The sequence below is a fragment of the Aedes albopictus genome, chromosome 1 (assembly GCF_035046485.1).
Source record: "Aedes albopictus strain Foshan chromosome 1, AalbF5, whole genome shotgun sequence".
Lineage (NCBI taxonomy): Eukaryota > Metazoa > Arthropoda > Insecta > Diptera > Culicidae > Aedes > Aedes albopictus.
In genome coordinates, this window is record NC_085136.1 from 54,796,766 (window position 1) to 54,819,151 (window position 22,386).

A 22,386-nucleotide genomic window follows, 5' to 3' on the forward strand; every position below is an offset into this window, starting at 1 on the left:
CCAAGCCGCACCCGGTGAGATCAATGACCCGACCTGTCTACAGCTCATCGATTGCTGAGGGCGAGTGAGCTGAGCAGTACTGATCGGTGAGTCAACCCTTTTATATTTTTTGCGGATCCGCATTTCTTGTAAACACCAGCTTTGCAGGGTTGTTGTCCGGCATTCTAGCATCATGCCCTGCCGTTATGTGAATGTTGTCGTTTTGAACTGCGTTAAGTCCGGCCGTGCAATATGCATACAAAGAGTGAGAGTTGTCAGGAAAATAGGTTCCTTTGGAATCGGGAGTCGACCGGAAGAATCAGAGTTTTGTACAACGCGAGTTTTGTCTTCATTTGCAGCCTACGGGACTTCAGCTGGTTTCGCAGACCGAAAAAGGCCCGATTCGCATCTGCAATCCGTGTTTTCATCTCGCGGGTAACATCATAATCGCACGTTACTAGAGTACCAAGATAAATAAATTTGTTCATAACATCGAACAGTAAGTTCGAAAGAGCATCGCCCTGCTTCAGCTCGTCTGAGGTTACGAACGATGACGGAATTTTATCCGCAACCCGTACACTTGATTTCGAACCGTCAAGCGTCGCACGAATCAGTCTAATAAGCTACGCCGGAAAACCATGTTCGATCATAATCTGCCATAACTCATTTCTCTTCACTGAATCGTACGACGCCTTGAAATCAATAAACAGATGATGGGTCTGCAAGTTGTACTCCCGAAATGTATCAAGATTCTGCCGCAGGGTGAACATCTAATCCGTCGTTGATTGGCCCTCACGAAACCCGCATGGTATTCGCCGACGAAGGACTCTTCAATCGGACTCAGCCTGTTAAACAGAATTCCGGACAAAATTTTGTGCGCTGCAATTCGCGCACTCCAAGTGATGCCCTTTTTTGTATAGAGGGGAAATGAGACCATCCAACCAACTAGCAGGCAGTTCTTCCTCTTCCCATATATTCAATATAATACGGTATACAAGAGTTGATACAGCTGCTCACTACCGTGCTTGAGAAGCTCGGCCGGGGGTTCGTCCTTCCCAGCAGCCTTATTGTTCTTCAGCCCTCTAATGGCTGTCATGACTCGTCTAGCGTTGGAGGTTCCACTGCTTGTCCGTCGTCGTCGATTCGAATTCTGTCTGTCGCTCTACCATTCTCACCTTTCAACAACTCCTCAAAGCCACCATTGTTTTGTCTGTCAGCAAGTTTCCTTCACGGTCGTTGCCCATGACGAGAGAAGGCGCTGTTTTTCTCCGCACGCCATTGACAGTTTCGTAAAACCTCCGCATATCATTCTGCTCCATACTTTCTTGCGCCTGAACAATCATGGATCCCGCGCTGCCGTACTCATCGCTCCGTGGATAGACTCCCACAGAGTGTTGAGATTATCGCTCTCGTTTATTTCACTTATCCGCTCGTCCAGCGATCACCGGTTCTTAGAGTCCAACACGGTTGATAACCGAGCTCGAATCTTACTAACTACGATGTAGTGATCTGAGTCGAAGTTGGGACCCCTAAAAGTTCTAACATCAATGACGTCCGAGAAGTGTCGGCCATCTACCAGCCCATGGTCGATTTGGTTGCAAACTTCGCCAGAAGGTGCTACTAATGGCCATCCTCCTGGCAGCAGCAAAGTTAACTAATCTTAGGCCGTTATCGTTTGTGACGGAGTGAAGGCTCTCCGTACCGATGATTGGACGGACAAAATCCTCTCTTCCGACCTGTGCGTTGGCGTCACCGATGACAATCTTAACGTCATGTTTTGAGTACGACTCACGACTTGCTTCATCTGTTTCCCGATCACTATGAATCTGACCCCATGCTCTGCCTTATCGCTGCCGCTGTGGTAGATGTTATATTTGAATGATGTGTTGGCGACGGCATCCACCGCCCTGAATTCACGTTCACCAGATTTGGGCCACCGCACTTCTTGAATAGAAGCAACACACACACTCGGCTTACTCGTCCACGTTCATTTAAGGTCCTGACGTTCCAGGTACCGAGTTTCCAATCATGGTCCTTATTCTCAGGTCCTTATTTCGTTGCCGGGTCGGTTTCCGAGAGTATCGTTCGCATTTTCTTCTATTATCTTCATTTGTCGTGGTGTTGTAAGGCTTCGACAGGCTACCTTACCGGGGTCGCGCTGCCTACAACGCGTTGGTGGGGCTGCCACCTTAGGTATAGCTGACGCGATACCGCGTTTCATATTCAGCCGCTGGATGCCAGAACAGACGCTGTTTGGGCCGCACCTAGTTGGTGAACAGACGCTTGAGACGTACCTCCTCAATCTAGCTGAAGTCAGAAGGACAACAGTGCCCAGGCAGCACTACCAGCTAAGCACACAACTCTTAGCTGGCGGTCTTTTTCATCGATTGACCCGTGGAAGCATGAGGTAGGAACTTGTGAGGATCAGAGCTATGTTGGACGCTCTCCTTATCGACTCACCGTTTTGCAGCCCACCGGTCCCTAGCACGGACATCAAAATGCAGCCGTCTTCGGGGTGGCCATATTAGGGTTAGTTTTCCTAGACAAAATCAAGCTATGTATTTATACAGAATAAATACTGTTGACAAAAATGCAATCAGCCGAACAAAACACTATTCCAGGATTGACCGATGGACCAAAACCAATAAATGAAACCTCCTTATCATGTGGTCGTAAATTGTTATCCCTTTGGGAATGGCCGAGCACTTTTATGTTTTGTGTTGTAAGCGTGAATTCGTGCTATTATATTTTATTATGCATTTGTTATGTTCTACATATTTATTATTCGTAATGATAAATAAAATAGAGCATTTATAGGGTTCCATTATTATTTGTTCGTAGTGTGACTCAACGTGGGCCATCAATTGTTCTATTTCTCATTTGTTACAATATACGCGTAACGATCTGTCCAAATTAACAAAATTACCCTATTGTCTATCAGCCATAAACTGGCAACGTTCGACGCGCCACCATCTTTCGAGTATCTTTCGAAAATTTTTCCACTACAGCGCATTAGGTTCTTTATAAACGACCCCATAGCCAGTTGATAAAACGCGTTTGTTTGGCGAGGAATCGTGTCAGTTGTGCGAAAGCTGTTGCGAAGAACGTTCGTTTGGTGCGCGGGAGAAAAAACGCCTGTTGTTGAATTCAGCCGATTGCGATTTGGGCATTACATAGCTTAGCAGTGATATTTCAAAATAATACATGTAAGTATTCGGCAGATTACGTCGTTGAAAATGTTGACTATCCAAACTAGCGTTATCACTCAAATTCAGATGATTAAACTCGGCCGCCGTTCAGCGCAAATTAGATTGCCTATTATGATAATTCTCTCATGCGGTCGTTTGAGAAAAAAAACCTATTGTGGCTCAATTTGTATTTTTCTTTTTTCAACTGAAAAACTAACAGTTATCCAGGATGTTTAACATGCAGGTGAAAATAAGGATGCCAGATATAGGGCTGCTAATGGATTGCAAATGCTTTATTCGCATTCACGATGATGATTTAACGCGTAAAACTTCTATTTCAACATAGTGCTCATTTGATGCACATCCCAAGTTACACTTTGATGACTTACTAGTTTACAACAGGTTTTCTGAACCGTCAAAAACCAAATACCTTTTATTTTGATTTTATGATGGTTCTTAAAACCTCTTCTAGCCTATTTGACTAAAAATGTTACTTGGGATTTTTGATGCTTATGGTTATTTCGGTGTCTGTGGTAGTGGTGCTTGCTATTTATATAACGAAGTATTTAAGGTTGTACAAACTCTCCCGGCAAATGTCGTTGTATAACCATATTACAGTATCGCAGTCTAAATTGGTTTTATGGCGATCGCGTTGAATTTCTTACATATCTTAGTACATCAGTTGCATCATGTAGTGCAAAAGTATCGTGCCTTCGGGAATTCCTGCTGAGGATTCTCCCAAGAATTCTGGCTACTGCAAATACCCTCAGGTATTCCTGCGGTAGTGGACTCCTATAGGAATTCCTTCTGCGGGTTCCTCCAGTAACTTCGGTGGATTCCACCGGAAACACCGTCTGAGAATTGTTTCGTGACATTTCATTTTTTCGTTTATATTTCTTTTTCAAAAATTTAATTTTACTATTCCTCTGCGAAAACTTTTTGGAATTCTTCCGGGAATTCCATCTGTGGATTCCTCCACGAATGCATTCTGTAAATTCTTCCTGGTTCTTTTGGCCCTTAATCTGGGAATTATTGCAGGAATTCGATCTACCGTGCCATTCCCTAATACCGTGACCTTAAGAATGCTCTTCACTTCAAACAGCATCGTAAAAATAAATTTACAATGTTTACTAATTTTTCAAGCGCTATATTATTGCTTATTGTATGTATTATGTATAATAAATATGATTAGTGGAATTTCAAATGTTTAAGTCATGGTTAAAATCAAAATGGTAAAACATATGTGACCCGCATACATTGGTGGTCCGTTGAGTCATCCCTATTACCAACAAAAAGGCCTGTGTCATTTGGCATAAAGTCATTTGGCATAAAGCCGTTTGGCATAAGGTCACTTGGCGTAACGGTCATTTGGCATAATGGACACTTGGCATAATTAAAAAGGGTGCATTTCGATTATGCCAAATGTCTTTATGCCAAATGACCTAATGGCAAACGACCTTATGCCAAATGACTTTATGCCAAATGTCCCGCTCCCTAATTAAAAGAACCTGCGTGTTAAACGTTGCTTAGAGGTTTGTACAACTGATTGATATAGTGAAAAGTATCAATATAATATTGTAAGTTTGCAGTTTTAGTCGAAACACGGTATTTGGAACACAAAACAAATCGTGCCCTAATACCGTACATTGGCATTCTGCATTCACATTCTGTCATTATTTTTAAATGCTTTTGTTTGTAAATATGTGCCAAGCTTGTCACACCTAATGCCTGATTTAGACTGTTGAATTGAAACGAGCATGTGAGTTACAAACTTCTCAAACATGTTCAATCCAATGGAATGACGTGTTTAGACTGAGCAAATGACTTGGGTGTCCACTTGCATGCTCTTGAATGCATCTCAATTGAAGCAAGTGTTTACATTCTTCAACTCTTGCGATGCGTAAGCAAACTGAATTGAATTTAGCTTATTTGACAGAAAACTTTAATTCAACTCACATGTATCGTGTGTTCAGACGGGGCAAGTGAGATGATTTCGTTTGACTTGAACAAAAAAGTTGAACATGTTCAACTTTCGTTCAAGTCAAGTCAGTTGCTCAACTGAGATGAACGGTGGTGTTTACATGTTCAATTCGCATTCAATTGTGCATTTTCCATTGACTTGAATCAAGTCACTTGCTCCATGTAAACCAGGCATAACTTAAAATGGTTTTATATGCTAAGCTAACGTTCAAGCTAGTTACTCAGTAAAGAAAAATATTTGAATTTTTTTGTCAAGTACAGGGTATTAGGGCATGGCACGGTATAGAGATTCCTCCAGAAACTCACGACAAACTTCAATAAGAAACAGTGTCGTTTTGTCGTCGTTTTCCCGAGTGTGTGGCTGTTCATTTTTTTCATCATGATTAGAGTGGCTTCTACGGTAAATTGGAACAGCGATCATCTGTCAAATACGCACAATCGAATTATCTCTTCCAGGTACTCAAAGCAGGATCTAAATGATAACGCTGGAATACAATATGATGCTTATGGAACATTAATCGATTTTGTTTTATTGGCCTCTTCTCATTTTACTTCAATCGATAGATTGACACACAATAAAACACATGAATTATTGACCGACTTATCTTTATTTCGCTAATTATAGCTGGCAGGGTGGAAACACGCACTATTATATCGCGTCCGTAAAATGTGTAACTGCTGCTTGAGAAAACTCATTTACGCATTTATGAATAGCATACACATTATGCAGATTCAAAAATACATTCTCATTGGCTTAAAGTATCTACTGGGACAAAGCATGCTTCTCAACGTATTCTATGACCACTTCCGTATTAATATTTTTAACTGAGACCTTCCTCTATTAATGATTATTTTGCATGTGTATATGTGCCATACGAAGATACTCTTATGCCCAAGAGTTCCCCGACGGTGGAAACTCTTTCGAAACCAATTCTTCTTCTGTTGCTGCTCACTTCAAATAGGGTAGAAGCTTCAGTTTTGGCCAGTCCGGAGTTTTGGCCATAGTGCGGTATTGAGCCTGTTGCAATCTAAACCGGCGTATATTTATTTTTTACTAGTAGATCCTAATACAATATGATGATTACAGCCGTGAAAACCATACATTTCGATTAAAAACTGGAAGAAAAAAATATATTTCCTTAAAAAATCAGCTCCCATATATCTATTTGGGATGGTAACATAAGGCTGAATTTCAAAAGGCTGAATGCACATAAGGCTGAATACAAAAGGCTGAAACTATGGATATGTAACAAAAGGCTGAAATTACAAAAGGCTGAAATAACAAAAGGCTGAAAACATGGCAAATTCCAAAATTTGAAATATGCATAATAATGAACTCTGTAGAATCTGAGTTGAGGGTTTAATGATTTAAAAGATGGTATTAGGGTATTAGTTCCCTTATTAAGCATGTGGCTCCCATTTTCATCCTACGGAAAACAAGGAATTGGAGCGCCAGGGTGCTTCTAATTTGGCCAGTCCCATAAGAAATACACGTGATTGGCCAAAATAGAAACCAAACTTAAGAATATGGCCAAAACTGCGGCAGTGCTTCTATTTTGGCCAGTGCCACTTTTAATACAAAAATCAAGTATTGGCTTGATTTCTGCATTTTTCCTTCAAAATATAGATTGAAACCTTTCATTTGACACATTGGTTGTCTTCATAGGATTATTGGTTATTTTTATATAAATGATTTCCCTTAGACTGGCCAAAACCGGTGCTCGCACCCTACGGGACTACCGGTATGGTGTCGAAGTAAATTCCCCGATTTCGGTTCATTTATGTCGTTGTCGTATGTAGTTGATTATGCAACGAGCGCCATGTTGCTCATTTCTCGGTACCGTTGTGGGGCGACCCCCTCTAATTTGGCCGTGCAAATCTTCGTATAATAGTTTCGTTCGAGTCTTCGTGAACGAATTCATCGCAGGAATCGAACTCGGTATCGGTTGCAGCCGACGATCCGTCCTCGTCATCTTCTGGATCGCTTGTTGGTTCCTCGGTCACTTCTTAATTCGATGCCCCGATAGAAGACAACGGACTTGGGATGTCCGCGTATGATTCCTCCTCCAGATTTGGAACGTCGGTACCGGGCTGGACCAACTCCTCCTTTACTAATTTGACGTCTCGGCTGATGACTAGCTTGTTAGTGGCCAAATCGATGAACCGGTATGCCTTATGGTTGTTGAAATAGCCGACGAGCGTTATTTCCTTCGCCTTGTCCTGAAGCTTGCTTCGCTTCTCCTTTGGCACGTGGACAAATGCTTTCTACAAACGCTAGACTAACTGGAGACCCCATATGGTTGCCTCGGCCCAATTTCTTGATGGCATCCTCAGGGATGGCATTCCGCACTGGAAATGTGCACAATGCAGCTCATTTTCATATTAAAACCGCGCACACTTGCACTCACACTGAGGAGCATGCCATCCCTGGCATCCTGGCATCCATCAGCATGCACCGATACATTTCGATGACGTATCGCTTTCGTCGTTCCGCCACTCTATTCTGCTGTTGCGAATATCCGGCAGTGAATTCGGGGTGGATGCCATGTTTGCGGTAGAACGCCATCAGTGCAGAGTTGCTATCTGTCACTATCAAATGTAGGAAAATCGCCGATATTGATAGGCTAATTGCGATTCAAGTCAGCAGGGTTGAATCACTGTCAATTTGCTTCCTCCATCACAACTGACGTGACTGTCCTCCCCTGTCTGACCGGATGCGCTTGGGATATCTTCCGAACTGGGTGCAAACGTAATTACAGAATTCCTTGGTCAGCGACCTCGGATTTTTTCTTCAATAAATAAATCGTGCAGTAGCGACTGTGGTCGTCAACAAATGAAACAAAATAATGGCATCCACTCACCGAAGGGGTCTCCAGGGGTCCATACACGTCCGAGATGTTGAGGTCCAACCACGTCCAACGGCACACTGGTTGTCTTCTCGGTGGTTTTGGGGAAGGGATTTCGAGCCTGCTTTCTTCTGACACAGCATTCACAGCCTTCGCGTATTCCACAATCAGCCACCGTCATTTCGTTGACCAACTTTGACGTCGATTTTGCATTTTTTTTTTCGCCATCAAACTTCACCTCCGCCTTCCGGGTGGTCATAGTAAGCACTGACAAAAGGATTGTTGACAGCTTCGGCGCATAGGAATCACGTGGTACAAACGATTTTTGTTTGTCCTTCCAGAACCGTCCATGCATTGGATCACACCGGTCTTAGTACTAGCTACAGCCATAACGCAACGCGGCCGTCGGCCAAGTTTACCTCACCTGTCGCCGGTTCCAGCTAGTCGAAAAATCCCTACTGGACCTCATGTGCGAACTTGCACCGGAATTGATGATCCAGTCGTCAACCGTGGCCCCGCTCCCAATGGTCAGAGCGTACATACCGCCGTCCCGGGCAACCTTCGCGTTTTGTCTCTTGCCTCCTCTCGGTTCTTTCTGCTGCTTGCTGTAACGTTGCTTGTAGCCCGGTTGCTTGCACAAATGGCACACAATTGATTTACGACCAGCAGTGCCGATCCGCCGGTCGAATTCCGGTTTTGCTTGCTTACCTCGTCCAGCAACTTCTCCTGAATGAGGTTCTATGTCAGGGCATTATCCGCACGCGTTTCCAAGGCTGTTGTCAGCGCATTAGCAGTAGCCCTCGCAGGATAAGGCCACCATGGTGTCTTCCCTCAGGTCCTTTCCTGCGCTGCACAGCTTGATGTACAGGTACAAGTCCCCCAGCCGTTGTCGCTCGAATCACGCCGAACCGGTTCTCTTCCAGTAGCAGCAAAATCTGGGCACGTGCTTTTTCGTCACCTTCTTCCCATTTCACTGATCCAGCCACTTCCGCTTGACTTCCGCCTGCCGCCGGAGGGTTGCTCTTGACGTGAGGGTTTCAGCCAAATTTTGCTGAATTTTGCCGAGCTGAAGGTTTCAGTAAACATTTTGCTGAAATTCAGCAAAATTTTTCTGATTTGTTCAGTTAACTCTGCTGATCACACCAGTAACGTTTTGCTGAAATTCAGCGAACTTTGCCGAAAGTTCAGCAAAAATTTTTGCTGAACCCTTCAGCTCGACAGAATTCAGCAAAATATTGCTGAAAGCGTTTGGTGTGTAGGTCCACAGACTTTCCCGGATCAGGAGCGCTTCAGTCCGGAGCATCCTGGGTTGGAAATTGGAATTACATATTCATCATTGTGGAATTCTTCAGATCCATCCTATCGTAGGAGAGGCTCCAAGCTTCGAACTTCCAGAAACTTCTTGAGAAAAATGGCACGGTGCTAAAGGTTCATAACCTGTTAGCAGAGCTTGAAATAAAAGAACTTGCTTCTTCGAGTAGTAACAGTGGAATGTTTTCTTTTATTGCTCTATATTTACAGATTGCTGCGATAACGTTATTTATATTTGAATTTCAACCGATTGCTTCAATTGAGCTGTTTCGGTATCTCAACAAAATTATCGATGGAACTCGTAGAAAAATTCCCTGAAAGAACTTCTGGATAAATTTACGAAGGAAATGCTAGTGGAATTTCCGAAAGACCTCATGGATAGGGTGATCATACGGTATCCTAAAAAAGAACATGCCCTCCTTTTTGCTCAAAAATCGAATGTCCTTCTTTTCCATCAAAATGTCATCCTTTTCGAACTTATATTTATTAAAAGTACGTGTCACGTGAAATCAAAGTCTTAATCCCCAGATCCTTACTGCCACTTATGAAGAATGAATATACCGGTATCCCAAGTAAAAAAAATAGTGAAATAGGCTAGAAGAGGTTCTCAGATACATTATAAAACCAAAATAAAAGGTATCATCAACGGCTTTTGATGACATCGACGATGGAGCTCCACGTAGGAGATCCAATTGTGAGGCTACCATACACGAATTATATACCACACGCATCTATTGATAAAGTCCTGCAGCCGTTGCGTGTTCTCCGTTGATACACACCAGGTTTCAATGGCGTATAGCAGCACAGATTTCACGTTCGAGTTAGAAATTCGGATTTTGGTGCGTCGACTGATCTGGTTGTTTTTCCATACATTTCTTAAACTAGCAAAAGCAGCCCTCGTCTTCTTGATTCGTGCACCTTTGTCGATCTTGGTGCCGCCACAACTACAATACATGATTTAATTAAAGTGTTCGATACATTTCCACTTAAAAACTGCCCCCGAAGATGTAAGAGTTAATTCATTTGTCAAAGTATTCCAATAAGAAACACCTCGTACAAACAATTTTTTTTATCTTTCATTTCGAAACATGTAGTGAAATGTTAACATAATGCTTCTATCAAACAAGTTGTATTGATAAAGCTTTTGTTTTACAGTTCCTTACGTAATAATTTTCTACAACAGTACAATACAGTACTAGATACAGTAGGTATATAAGCAGCCGTATTTTTTTTTGGTGAGAACTCTTATTCGATTAGCCCCAGTTGCTAAATCTTCTGGCAAATCTGTGGAAGTAAAAATAGAATCGCTGTAATGGCACCCTAGATGTATTTTGGTTTATGAATAATTTTAGATAGCTTATTTATTATTCAGTGTTCGCTGCTTCAGTTCGTTTGTTCGGAGAGCAAAAAGTGATTGAAACATTGCAAGCTCTACACGCTATTATGAGAACTACACAATTTCATGCCCTTGAAAAATTCAATTGGCGCTTACAACGCAAAAAACGTAAGTTGGGTAAAGCAAATCCGGTATAAATCCATACTCTGTAGTATGTCTTTTTTGTATTTTCTCGCTCTTTTAAAACGTGTCCTTCTTTTCATACAAATGTCCTACTTGTTCAACCGAATTTGGTGAAACTTCACTTCATTTCCATATAGTCACCCTAGTCATGGAGTTATTCTCGGAGCAACTCCCGTAGGAATGCATGGAGAAACTTTAAATAGAACTCTAGTAGGAGTTTTTGAACGAAATTCTATATTATGCAGCTGCAGCATCCATTTATTACTTAACGCTAAAATCATCATTTTTATTCCCCCGACCAGAATTTAACATGATTTAAACAAATTTTTAAGTACAATAACATCCTATACTAAACCGAATACCCATCTTTGATTGGATTTTTTTTTTGTTTGAATATTTAGCCCTTGTTAGTCCTGAAACGATGTTCTGTATATGTATCATTTTCAAAATCAGCATTTTATTGGAAAAAGTATTTTTACTTAGAATCTAGCTTCTGCACAAATTTTCATTTGATTCAGAAAATCTCGTATTTGGTTTCGCATTTTGAGCCGAAAATATAAACAAACCCGTTTGTGTTATAATGAAAATACTCATATCACTGCATATTTTAAAACTTTTTTCAGACTCAAAATGGTTAACTCGAAGCTGGACGTTATCGATCCGGAAACCACAGGACTTGTAACGTACGAAAGCAGCATCAAATCTGGAACTCACGGCGAAGTGTATCAAAAGCAGCTAGCCCTAGTTCTTCTGCTTAGATTGACACGAGAAGGGAAGAGTTTTCACTTGGCTTATGAACTGACATCCGCGGAGAAGTTTGACGACGTGGTACTGTACGATAAAACAGCCAAGCAATGGATTTTCTTGCAATCTAAACATGCTGACGGAAAAGAATCGAAGATAGATCTCAATGGATTGCTCCCAAACGTAAATCGAGAGAAAGGAGATTTCAGTTTGTACAAATATTTCTGTTCCTACATGATAGTTCGAAAAAGGTTCAAAGGTAAAACCAACTTCCTGCTGTTCACCAACAAAAAACTTGATGAAAAGCTAAAGACCGCAGGAGATTGCATGGCGATCGAAGATCGAGATGTAGACGAATATCTTCGCTTTACTTGTGAAGGAGCCACCTACAAATCATTTATACCAACTGAAGCTACAATTCAATCAATCATGATTTACGCCAACAAAGATTTCCATTCCCTCAAAGACGCTATCAAGGAACTTTTCACTAAAGGAATTATTACTAATGAACTGCTTAAATACAAAGCTTATTTGAATGACATTTTAAGGATCAAGCATTCGTCATCATTTTTCGGAAAATTAAAAGCAGTTTTCTCGCTGCAAATTAAAACAAGGATCATGAAAATATATTCACTGCATTATATTCCTCATGTGGAGTACAGTGAATATATTTTCATAGCAAAAACTTTTGTTTTGAACGAAAAAACTGCTTTCAAATGTTTGATGATGACGATGATTTCAATGACGAAAAGTTCAACGTTAATGGAGTCAGGAAATTTTAAAATAAGGTTCAGAGAGAGCTTTAACGAGTCACTAATTTTCATTGCCAAATTATACAAAGTGCTTGAAAGAGAGCTACACGATTTAAAGCCTATTAATAAACCAGCAGAACTCGACGTTAAAGAAGAACAATATGACTCTTCTTGTTGCCCGTCAGTGAATGGTGCAGAATTAAACCGCCTGGCAGACGCCATCATAAATCTTTTTCGTAGTGGAACTGTATCTGATGATATAAAAAAGTACGAGCATTTTCTAGCTTCGATTCTAACAGGAACAGCAAATGACCAGCTTACATTCAAAGATACATTCTCTTGTGATGTAGTCGGTAGAGCTGAACTGTATAGTATGTTGAAGACTGAATTGGGTGACATGAATACGGAGGTTAGCACGAAGCAGAAACTGTTCGAAGGAAGGGATTCACGGAACAAGCATACTTCAGTATTAATCTATGCAGAGGCATCTGATGTGAGGCAATTCTTTGAGCTACTCACATTATCAGCACATCAACCAGACGAATTGGAACCCTTCATCGTCCAAGAATTGCGCTCATGGATGAAAATGTGGCTACGTCCTGACGTTTTAGGAAAGCTAAGCGAATATGATGAAAAGAATGCGGTAAAAGATTTGGATGATTATTTTGAAACAACGTTGAAATGCGAGCAAAACAATTCCAAACCATACTTAGATCAACATTTTGTCACGCAGTATTGTAACAAGTTGCGGTCTAAAATTGTAGAACTGTATCCGATATTGAATGATACCAATCAGTTGTATATTAACAGAGTAATTATTTTTGAAAAGGAGGATGTACATGCGCCTGAATCCTTGCAAGCTTCTCAATTTGAAGGAAATATTAAATCTGAACAAGATCCTAGTTCAGGAAGATTGGCTTCCCCTAAGTATGGTACTACAGAAAAAAAGTTCGAAATGAATAACCAAGTATCCCTTGTAGATATAACTTATGAGGAAATGAGTGATAGTCAGTTTGCAGAAAATCTAAAGACAAGGTTTGCCCATCATCAGTGTTTAGTTTTGACGGCGGATCCCGGGATAGGTAAAACTGAACTTCTTCAATATGTTGCTCTTCAACACCAGAAACTCAAATCAGGAACAGTTTTCTTAATTTACTTGAGCAGAATTCAATGCTCTGAGGACGTTATAGGCAATGAATCATCATTGGATATTCTCAAATCGGTGTTATCTCGAAAAAATGTTAAAATCATACAGAACGTTTTGACGAATGTGTCTGATGATCATATTACAATACTGTTTGATGGGTATGACGAAATACATGAAAAATACATGAATAATAGACACATAATGAACAATCTATTTGAATTATTATTGCAATCTAAGCATATTCAACTTCTTATAAGTGTAAGAAATCACAAGAAAAGTTCATTGCAGAGGTTTTTTAAGAAACACAAATATAATGTCGGATACTTTTCACTAGCGCCATTTAATAGGGAAAATATAGTTGAATATCTTGCCCAATCTTGGAAAGAAAACGTTAAATGTGATAAAAATTTCAAATTTAGTTCGTATACCACATTTTTGATTGAGAAATTTTATAGTGTATGCAGAATCCCATTAATGGTTAAAATGTTGGCGGAGATATACAAACAGCCTTTTGAACAATTCAAAGCATCCAATATGATCGACAAAGAAACAGAAATAAGCTACCTGGAAAAGGAAGCTTCAGAAGTTGAGCACATTTACGAAATGTATATAGAAAAATGTTTACTAGTAAAAATAGAGGATGCATGCAATGGCATTGGGCAAATCGATTCGAAAAAGAAAATAATTGATGGATTTTATCTTGACCACCAACTACTGGCCATAGAATTCCTTGATGTCAATGAGCTGAAATCTATCTTCAAAAACCCAAAATACATGAAAAAACGAGATTGTATTCTATCATGCCATCAAAGCCAGTTTGAAAAATGTATTCTTGTAAAATTTGTTGACGAAAAAGTTTGTTTTTCTCACTATTCTTACGCTGAGTATTTTGTAGCAACCTTTCTGTGGGACAATTTTGTTAACTTAAAAAACATTATTAAAGATGTTTTGTCTTCTTTTACGGGAATAAGAAAGTTTTTTATAAATATAATTGAAAAAAATTTCAAAATGTTTGTAACAGAAATCGCCCAAGTAACGTCTTTTGCTTTTGAAGATGTTATTTTCTGGGCTTGTGAAAGTAATGCTGTAGAATTGTTGAAATATGTGCTTTCAAAAACAATTCTGGTTCTTCCGGATAAGGCCAAAATGCTTCACATTGCCATAGAAAACGGCAGTGACAAAATATGCTCCTATTTAATCGATGATTGGAAAGTGCATCCCGATGTAAAATATAATGATGGGCTAGCTCCTTTACACGCGGCCATAACATATGGACATAGGCATTTAGTTCAGCTACTGTTAGAAAAGGGAGCTGACATAAATATTCGGAACACTAAAGTAAATTCCAAAACTCCACTCTATTATGCATGCCAGTATGGTCACAAAGAGATTGTGGAAGTATTGGTAGGAAGAGGTGCCAACATTGAAGCACAGACTCACAATAAAAGGACAGCTCTTCATGTCAGTGCTTCCAAAGGTCACTGCGATATCGTGGAAATACTGCTCGATAGAGTTTCCTACGTGGACGTTGATGAAACAGATAAATGGACACCGCTTCATTTGGCGTGTGCAAACGGTTACAATAAGGTTGCGAAGGTATTGATCGGAAGAGGTGTCAACATTGAAGCATTGGCTCATAATAATTGGACAGCTCTTCATGTGAGTGCTTCCAAAGGTCATTGCGTTATTGTAAATTTACTACTTGATAAAGGTGCACACATAAACGCTGTTGAAATAGATAAATGGACACCGCTTCATTGGGCATGTCAAAATGGTCATAAAGAGGTTGTAGAGGCTTTGATCAGAAGAGGTGCCAACATTGAAGCATTGACCCACAATAAAAGGACAGCTCTTCATGTAAGTGCTTCCAACGGTCACTGCGATATTGTAAATTTACTACTTGATAAAGGGGCAAACGTAAACGCTGTTGAAATATATAAATGGGCACCGCTTCATTGGGCATGCCAGAATGGTCATAAAGAGGTTGTAGAGGCTTTGATCAGAAGGGGTGCCAACATTGAAGCATTCAATAACTATGATTGGACAGCTCTTCATGTATGTGCTTTCAATGGTCACTGCGGTATTGCAAATTTTCTATTAGATAAAGGTGCAAACGTTAACGCTGTTGACAGAAATAAATGGACACCGCTTCATTGGGTATGTCATACTGGCCATAAAGAGGCTGTAGTGACATTGATCAAAAGTGGTGCCAACATTGAAGCTTTGAGTGACGATAAGTTGGCAGCTCTTCATGTAAGTGCTTCCAAAGGTCACTGTGATATTGTAGATGTACTACTAGATCAAGGTGCAAACATTAACGTTGTTGGAAAGGATAAACGGACACCGCTTCATTGGGCTTGCGCTAATGGCTACATTGAGGTCGTGACAATATTAATCTGAAGAGGTGTCTACATTGAAGCATTGACTTGTGATAAATGGACAGCTCTTCATGTCAGTGCTTTGAAAGGTCACTGTGATATTGTAGATTTGCTACTTGATAAAGGTGCAAACATGAACGCTGTTGAAATAAGTAAATGGACACCGCTTCATTGGGCATGTCATAAAGGTCATAAAGAGATCGTAAGGACATTGATCAGAAGAGGTGTCAACATTGAAGCTTTAACTCACAAAAAAAGGACAGCTCTTCATGTAAGTGCTTCCAAAGGTCACTGTGATATTGTAGATTTACTACTTGATAAAGGTGCACACATAAACGCTGTTGAAAAAGATAAATGGACACCCCTTCATTGGGCATGCCAAAATGGTCATAAAAAGGTTGTGGAAATGTTGATCAACAGAGGTGCCAACATTGAAGCTTTTCGTGACGATAAACAGACAGCTCTTCATATCAGTGCTTCCAACGGTCATTGCGATATTGTAAGTTTTCTATTGGAAAAAGATGCCAACGTAAACACTGTTGAAAAAGATAAATTGACACCACTTCACCTAACATGCGCAAATGGTCACCAAGAGGTGGTGAAAATATTGATCAGTAGAGGTGCCAGCATTGAAGCTTTGACTTATAATAAATGGACAGCCCTTCACCTAGGTGCTTTCAGAGGTCACTGCGGAATTGTAGGTTTACTACTTGATAATGGTGCAAACGTGAACGCTGTTGAAATAGATAAACGAACACCGCTGCACTGGGCATGCCAAAATGGTCATATAAGTGTAGTAGAGATATTGATCAAAAGGGGTGCCAACATTGAAGCTTCGCGTGACGATAAACAGACAGCTCTTCATGTCAGTGCTTCCAACGGTCACTGCGATATTGTAGGTTTACTACTTGATAATGGTGCAAACATGAATGCTGCTGCAATAGATAAAGCAACACCGCTACATTGGGCATGCCAAAATGGCCATATAAATGTAGTAGATATATTGATCAGAAGAGGTGCCAACACTGAAGCTTTGCGTGACGATAAACTGACAGCACTTCATGTCAGTGCTTCCAACGGTCATTGTGATATTGTAGGTTTACTACTTAATAAAGGTGCAAACGTAAACGCAGTTGAAATACATAAATGGACACCGCTTCACTGGGCATGTCAGAATGGCCATATAAATGTAGTAAAAATATTGACCAGAAGAGGTGCCAACATTGAAGCTTTGCGTGACGATGAACAGACAGCTCTTCATGTCAGTGTTTCCAAAGGTCACTGCGATATTGTAAATTTACTACTTTCTAAAGGTGCAAACGTAAACGCAGTTGAAATATATAAATGGACACCGCTTCATTGGGCATGCGAGAATGGCCATGAAAAGGTGGTAGCAGTGGCGTAGCCAGAAATTGTCTCTGGGAGGGGTTTTCAACGGTCAATGATACCTTTTTTGTTTGACCCTTACATTTTGTAAACAGTAATGAGCAATTGTATTCGTAGTTTGAAAAAAGCGGCGCAGCCGAAAAATTTTTTCATCGCAAAGCGCTTTATACTGAAAATTTGTTCCACAAATTTTGGCTCTGGGGGGGGGTTTTAACCCTAAAACCCCCCCCGTGGCTACGCCAGTGGGTGGTAGAGATATTGATCAAAGCAGGTGCCAACATTGAAGCTTTGTGTGACGATAAATGGACGGCTCTACATGTCAGTGCTTTCAAAGGTCACGGCAATACTGCAAATTTACTACTTGATAGTGGTGCAAACGTGAATGCTACTGACTTCAATAATAGGACGCCACTTCATTGGGCATGTCTTAATGGTCATAAAAAAATAGTAGAGATATTGATCAGTAGAGGTGCCAACATTGAAGCTTTGCGTGACGATAAACAGACAGCTCTTCATGTAAGTGCCTCCAACGGTCACTACGATATTGTAAATTTACTACTTGATCAATGTGCAAACGTTAATGCTGTTGAACTACATAAATGGACATCACTTCATTGGGCCTGTCAGAATGGTCATAAAGAGGTGGTAGACACATTGATCAGCAGAGGTGCCAATATTGAAGCTTTGCGTGACGATAAACAGACAGCGCTTCAGATATGTGCTTCCAACGGTCACTGCGAAATTGTAAATTTACTACTCGATAAAGGTGCAGATGTGAATACGGTTGACATAAATAATTGGACGCCGTTGCATTGGGCATGCCAGAATGGTCATAAAGAGGCTGTAAATATATTGATCAGAACAGGTGCCAAAATTGAAGTATTAACTCACAAAAAAAGGACAGCTCTTCATGTAAGTGCTTCCGAAGGGCATTGCGCGATTGTAGATTTATTACTTGATAAAGGTGCAAACGTGAATGCTGTCGACATAAATAATTGGACGCCGCTCCATAGTGCGTGTGAAAATGGTCATAAAGAAGTTGCGGAGAAGTTAATCAAAAGAGGTGCCAACATTGAAGCATTGACTGATAAAAAATGGACAGCTCTTCATGTAAGTGCTTCCAAAGGTCACTGTATTATTGTAGGTTTACTGCTTGATCATAGTGCAAACGTATACGCTCTAGAAAAAGATTATTGGACACCGCTTCACTGGGCATGCCAAAATGGTCACAAAGATGTTGTGGAAGTTTTAATTAAACAAAAGCCACCATTGCCAAAGGTTACCCCGTACACAATCAGACGCAACACCTACAACGATTTATTCAAAAATTCATAGTTCAGTTTTACAATTCACCATCTGGCGAAGGGCTAGTGTGAAAAGTCAAATCGCAAGCTAACCGATTCAAATTTAGAACTATCGTTAACAACATGGTCGATAGAAGTTACCATGATAGTGTATGATGTTACGCCTGCTTCTTTGTCGCTACTACATCTACAGGAGGTGGCCAAAATGTTTTCTCTTACAAAAAGATCAACAAGCTGTAACTTTTCATAGAATGCATCAAAAATTCTCAAATTTTGACTGCTTGTCAACCTATTTTTTAAAAAGACACGGACACGTTCAATGCTTCCAGTGAGCTTTTCGCTCTTTGAAGGAAGCACGACACTAGACAACGGACTAGCATGCAACGCCCAGTGGCACAGCCGAAAACTTTTCCTGACAGCTGCGGCGGGAATCGAACCCGCGCTCCTCAGCACGATGTGACTAAGAGCTTGGTGACACACGACCACAGAGCCGCACAATCATCATTTGTACAAATTTGCCCTCGATTGGTTAATCTTTCACGAAACTAGAACCACTCTGGTAAAACACTATTTTCTAGACAACTATTTTTTTACAGTCATATCTCGGAAACCAGTGAATTGAATGAAGTTTTCAACGTTTATCAACTTTTTTTTTCTAGTTCATTTATTTATGGCTCAATCGAGTTTATCAACAATATGTTGATAATTGATACGACGTTATAAAATGTTATATTTTCTCACGACGAATAAAGTTATACCGGTTTGACATTTTCACTCATATAGAGGAAAAAGTCAAATTTATAATAACACACAAAAATTACTAAATGTTTTCTTCCTTTAACCCAGATAGACTCTAATATATTTTATTAGAGATATCTTGAGAACAGAAGCAGAAAATCTTTGGATATCAAAACTAAAAATTCAATGACGATGTAAAGCATTAACATTTTTCGAGAAAGATCCGAAAAGTGTCAACCCACCATAACTTTTTTCAACGTTAAAAAAGTATCTATGTTTCATTTTGTGAAGAATTAATATATTGTTGATAAACGTTCCGAGGGTCTCCAGTTAGGCTAGTGGTTAAGGCTATGGATCGCCAATCCGGAGACGGCGGGTTCGATTCTCGTTCCGGTCGGGAACATTTTCTCGACTCCCTGGTCATAGTGTATCATTGTACTTGCCTCACAATATAAATTTATGCAATGGCAGGCAAAGAAAGCCCTTCAATTAATACCTGTTAAAGTACCCACTAGTTGAAGCGAGGCAGGTCAAGTCCCAGTGGGGACGTAGAGCCATAAAGAAGAAGAAAGTATCTCAACAAAACTAGGATAATTGTTCCCATCGTTGCGGTAGTACCTATTGTTGCGGTAATGGCAATTGAGCACTTTTTCGACTGAAATGTTACCAAAAGGTATTTTTAATAGATGTATGGTGCTTAAATTATGAGATTGCACCATTTGTTTGCTTAAGATTTGCCCAAAAACCTATTTTAAAAAAAATATTTTCATAAATGTGTTTGCTGCTGTGTTCCTATTGTTGCGGTAGTGTTCCTAATGTTGCGGTATCCCATATGATTTCAATGGGATACCGCAACAATAGGAACAAAATACCGCAACATTAGGAACACATACCGCAACATTAGGAACACAATGATCTTTCAGATAAAAACGAATAAAATGCTCATAACAACATCAAAGTGGCAATATTTCGTTATTTTCCCGTAGATTAAGGATGGATTTTATTATTTTCAATTCAATCCATGTAAAAAGTTTGCTTGGGGCGATACAATTGTGGTTTAAACATGAACCCAGCGCTTAACTCCTCCATGATCGGATCAATTACCCTATCGAAGGAACTCGTGGAGGAATTCCCCGAAGGAACTTCTGGATGAATTCACGAAGGAAATTCTAGTGGAATTTCCGAAGGAGCTCATAGATCCATCCGCGTCGGGAATCGGCTTGACTGCTTCCCAAAGCTTCTCCAGCTCCAGATACGTTTCCACCGCAAACTTCCACGTGGGCCAATTTTCACGGCCGCTCAGCCGCTCGATGGGGGGCAGGCTTGAAAGGTTCTGGATTTGTTGCGGGGCTTGCGGAACCCGTTCCGCCCGGTGGTCACCAGCTCCGAGAGACATTTTCTAACTGCTTCTGGAATCTTCTTTTGAAAAAAATACTTGGGCCAATAAGCTTTTGGAGGCAGTAAAACGAACTACTCTGTGCAGAAGTGAACATTTTGTTTAAATTTAAATCTAGGCTACAACGATTGGCGTACGGTCTGAACGCCTACTATAATCATAGTATCTCTATGCTCTAGACGAAACATATATAATTCATGTCATGTTAACATCAAGACACATTTGAAAGAAAGGAAGTTGATAATCTGAAGAAAATGAAGACTGTCTTCGTATCGGGTTTCTTTCCATAGAACATAAGAATTTACCTTCACTCGAGTTCACTAATTTGACGTTTGAGTGATGCTGTGTTTACAGAAAATGAAGCCGTTTCCATGGCCATCTAGATAACACGGGCCGCTCAAAAGTCGAACGAGTGAATACGTGCATTGGTCCAATGTGAACATTGGGCAAAGATGATTAGACGATTAGACTAACTAGTGTAAGACTCAATGTTGTATGCCAATATTATTAAGTTGAACAAATTTGATGATAGTTTGAATGTACTTTGTTATTGGCGTACATAATTATGTACAATTTAAATAAAACCAATATGTTTTATAATGCACTTCTAAGGTAACGTTCAAAAATTACGTCCAACATTTGGGGGAGGGGGGGTCTACAAAAGTGTGACACTACGTGTATTAGGTATAGGGAAAATACGTGACAGAGAGGGGAGGGGGGGGGGTATAGAAATCCCAAAAATTGATGGACGTAATATTTGAATCTTCCCTAATACATTAATAAGAGAACGTCCCTAATTTAGGCCTTAACCACATCGAAAGAGTTTTCGTCTAACGTAACATTGCTATCTAGGCTTGCCCTGTCGTTCGTGGTTCCGCCTGCCAGCATGTACTTCGTTTTCGACCTTTGGTGCTTCACATTTGAAGCGGATGTACAATTCTGCAACCGTTCCAAATGTTCTAGCAATAATACCCATGTCATCTGCAAAACAGACAAATTAGCCGGATTTCGTGACAATCGTGCCTCGGATGTTAAGCGCGGCTAGTCGCATAACACCATCCAGGGCGATGTTGAACAGTAGGCATGCGGAAATGCGGACGAATTAGACAGATCACCCGGAACCCTTACGCAGTTTCTTACACCGTCCATCATCGCTTTGATCAATTTAATGAGCTTACCGGAGAAGCCGTTCTCGTCCATAATTTTCTATACCTACCTAGCTCTCTGCGATCGTACGCCACCTTGAAGTCGATGAATAGGGGATCGCTTTAATAGGCGGCATTCAGAATTGTGATCGCTCGGAAGTTCTCACCTTCCAAATTGTCATCTTTCTTGTAGATGGGGCAAATGACCCCTTTCTTCCAATCCTCCCGTAGTTATTCGGTCTGCCAGATCCGGACTGTAAGCCGGTGCAGGCAGGCCAGCTTTTCCGGGCCCATCTTGATAAGTTCAGCTCCGATACCATCCTTACAAGCTGACTTATAGTTCTTGAGCTGCTGGATAGTATCCTTAACTTCCCTCAAAGTTGTTGTTGCTCCCTGCTGTACTGACAATCATTTCTTCCGATACTTTGATCGTCCGTGTCTGCGTTCTCCGCACCATTCAGGTGTTTGTCGTAGTGCTGCTTCCATCTTTCGATCACCTCACGTCCGTCGTACCTCGGAACAGTCAAAAACCTTGCAAGACCAAAACGAAAAATCTTTAAATTCAAAACGCAA

At 40.6% G+C, this 22,386-nt stretch overlaps 2 protein-coding genes across 2 annotated transcripts; both read left to right on the plus strand.

The window, feature by feature from the left end:
* The first annotated feature begins 11,369 nt into the window (after window positions 1-11,369).
* LOC134284946 (uncharacterized) lies at window positions 11,370-15,866 on the plus strand. The gene has a single exon (XM_062844550.1). It carries the CDS (start codon window positions 11,454-11,456, stop codon window positions 15,864-15,866), a length of 4,413 nt encoding a protein of 1,470 aa, XP_062700534.1. The 5' UTR covers window positions 11,370-11,453.
* Window positions 15,860-21,272, plus strand: LOC115256762 (ankyrin-1-like). The gene has a single exon (XM_062844551.1). It carries the CDS (start codon window positions 15,978-15,980, stop codon window positions 17,247-17,249), a length of 1,272 nt encoding a protein of 423 aa, XP_062700535.1. The 5' UTR covers window positions 15,860-15,977; the 3' UTR covers window positions 17,250-21,272.
* Window positions 21,273-22,386: the final 1,114 nt, after the last annotated feature.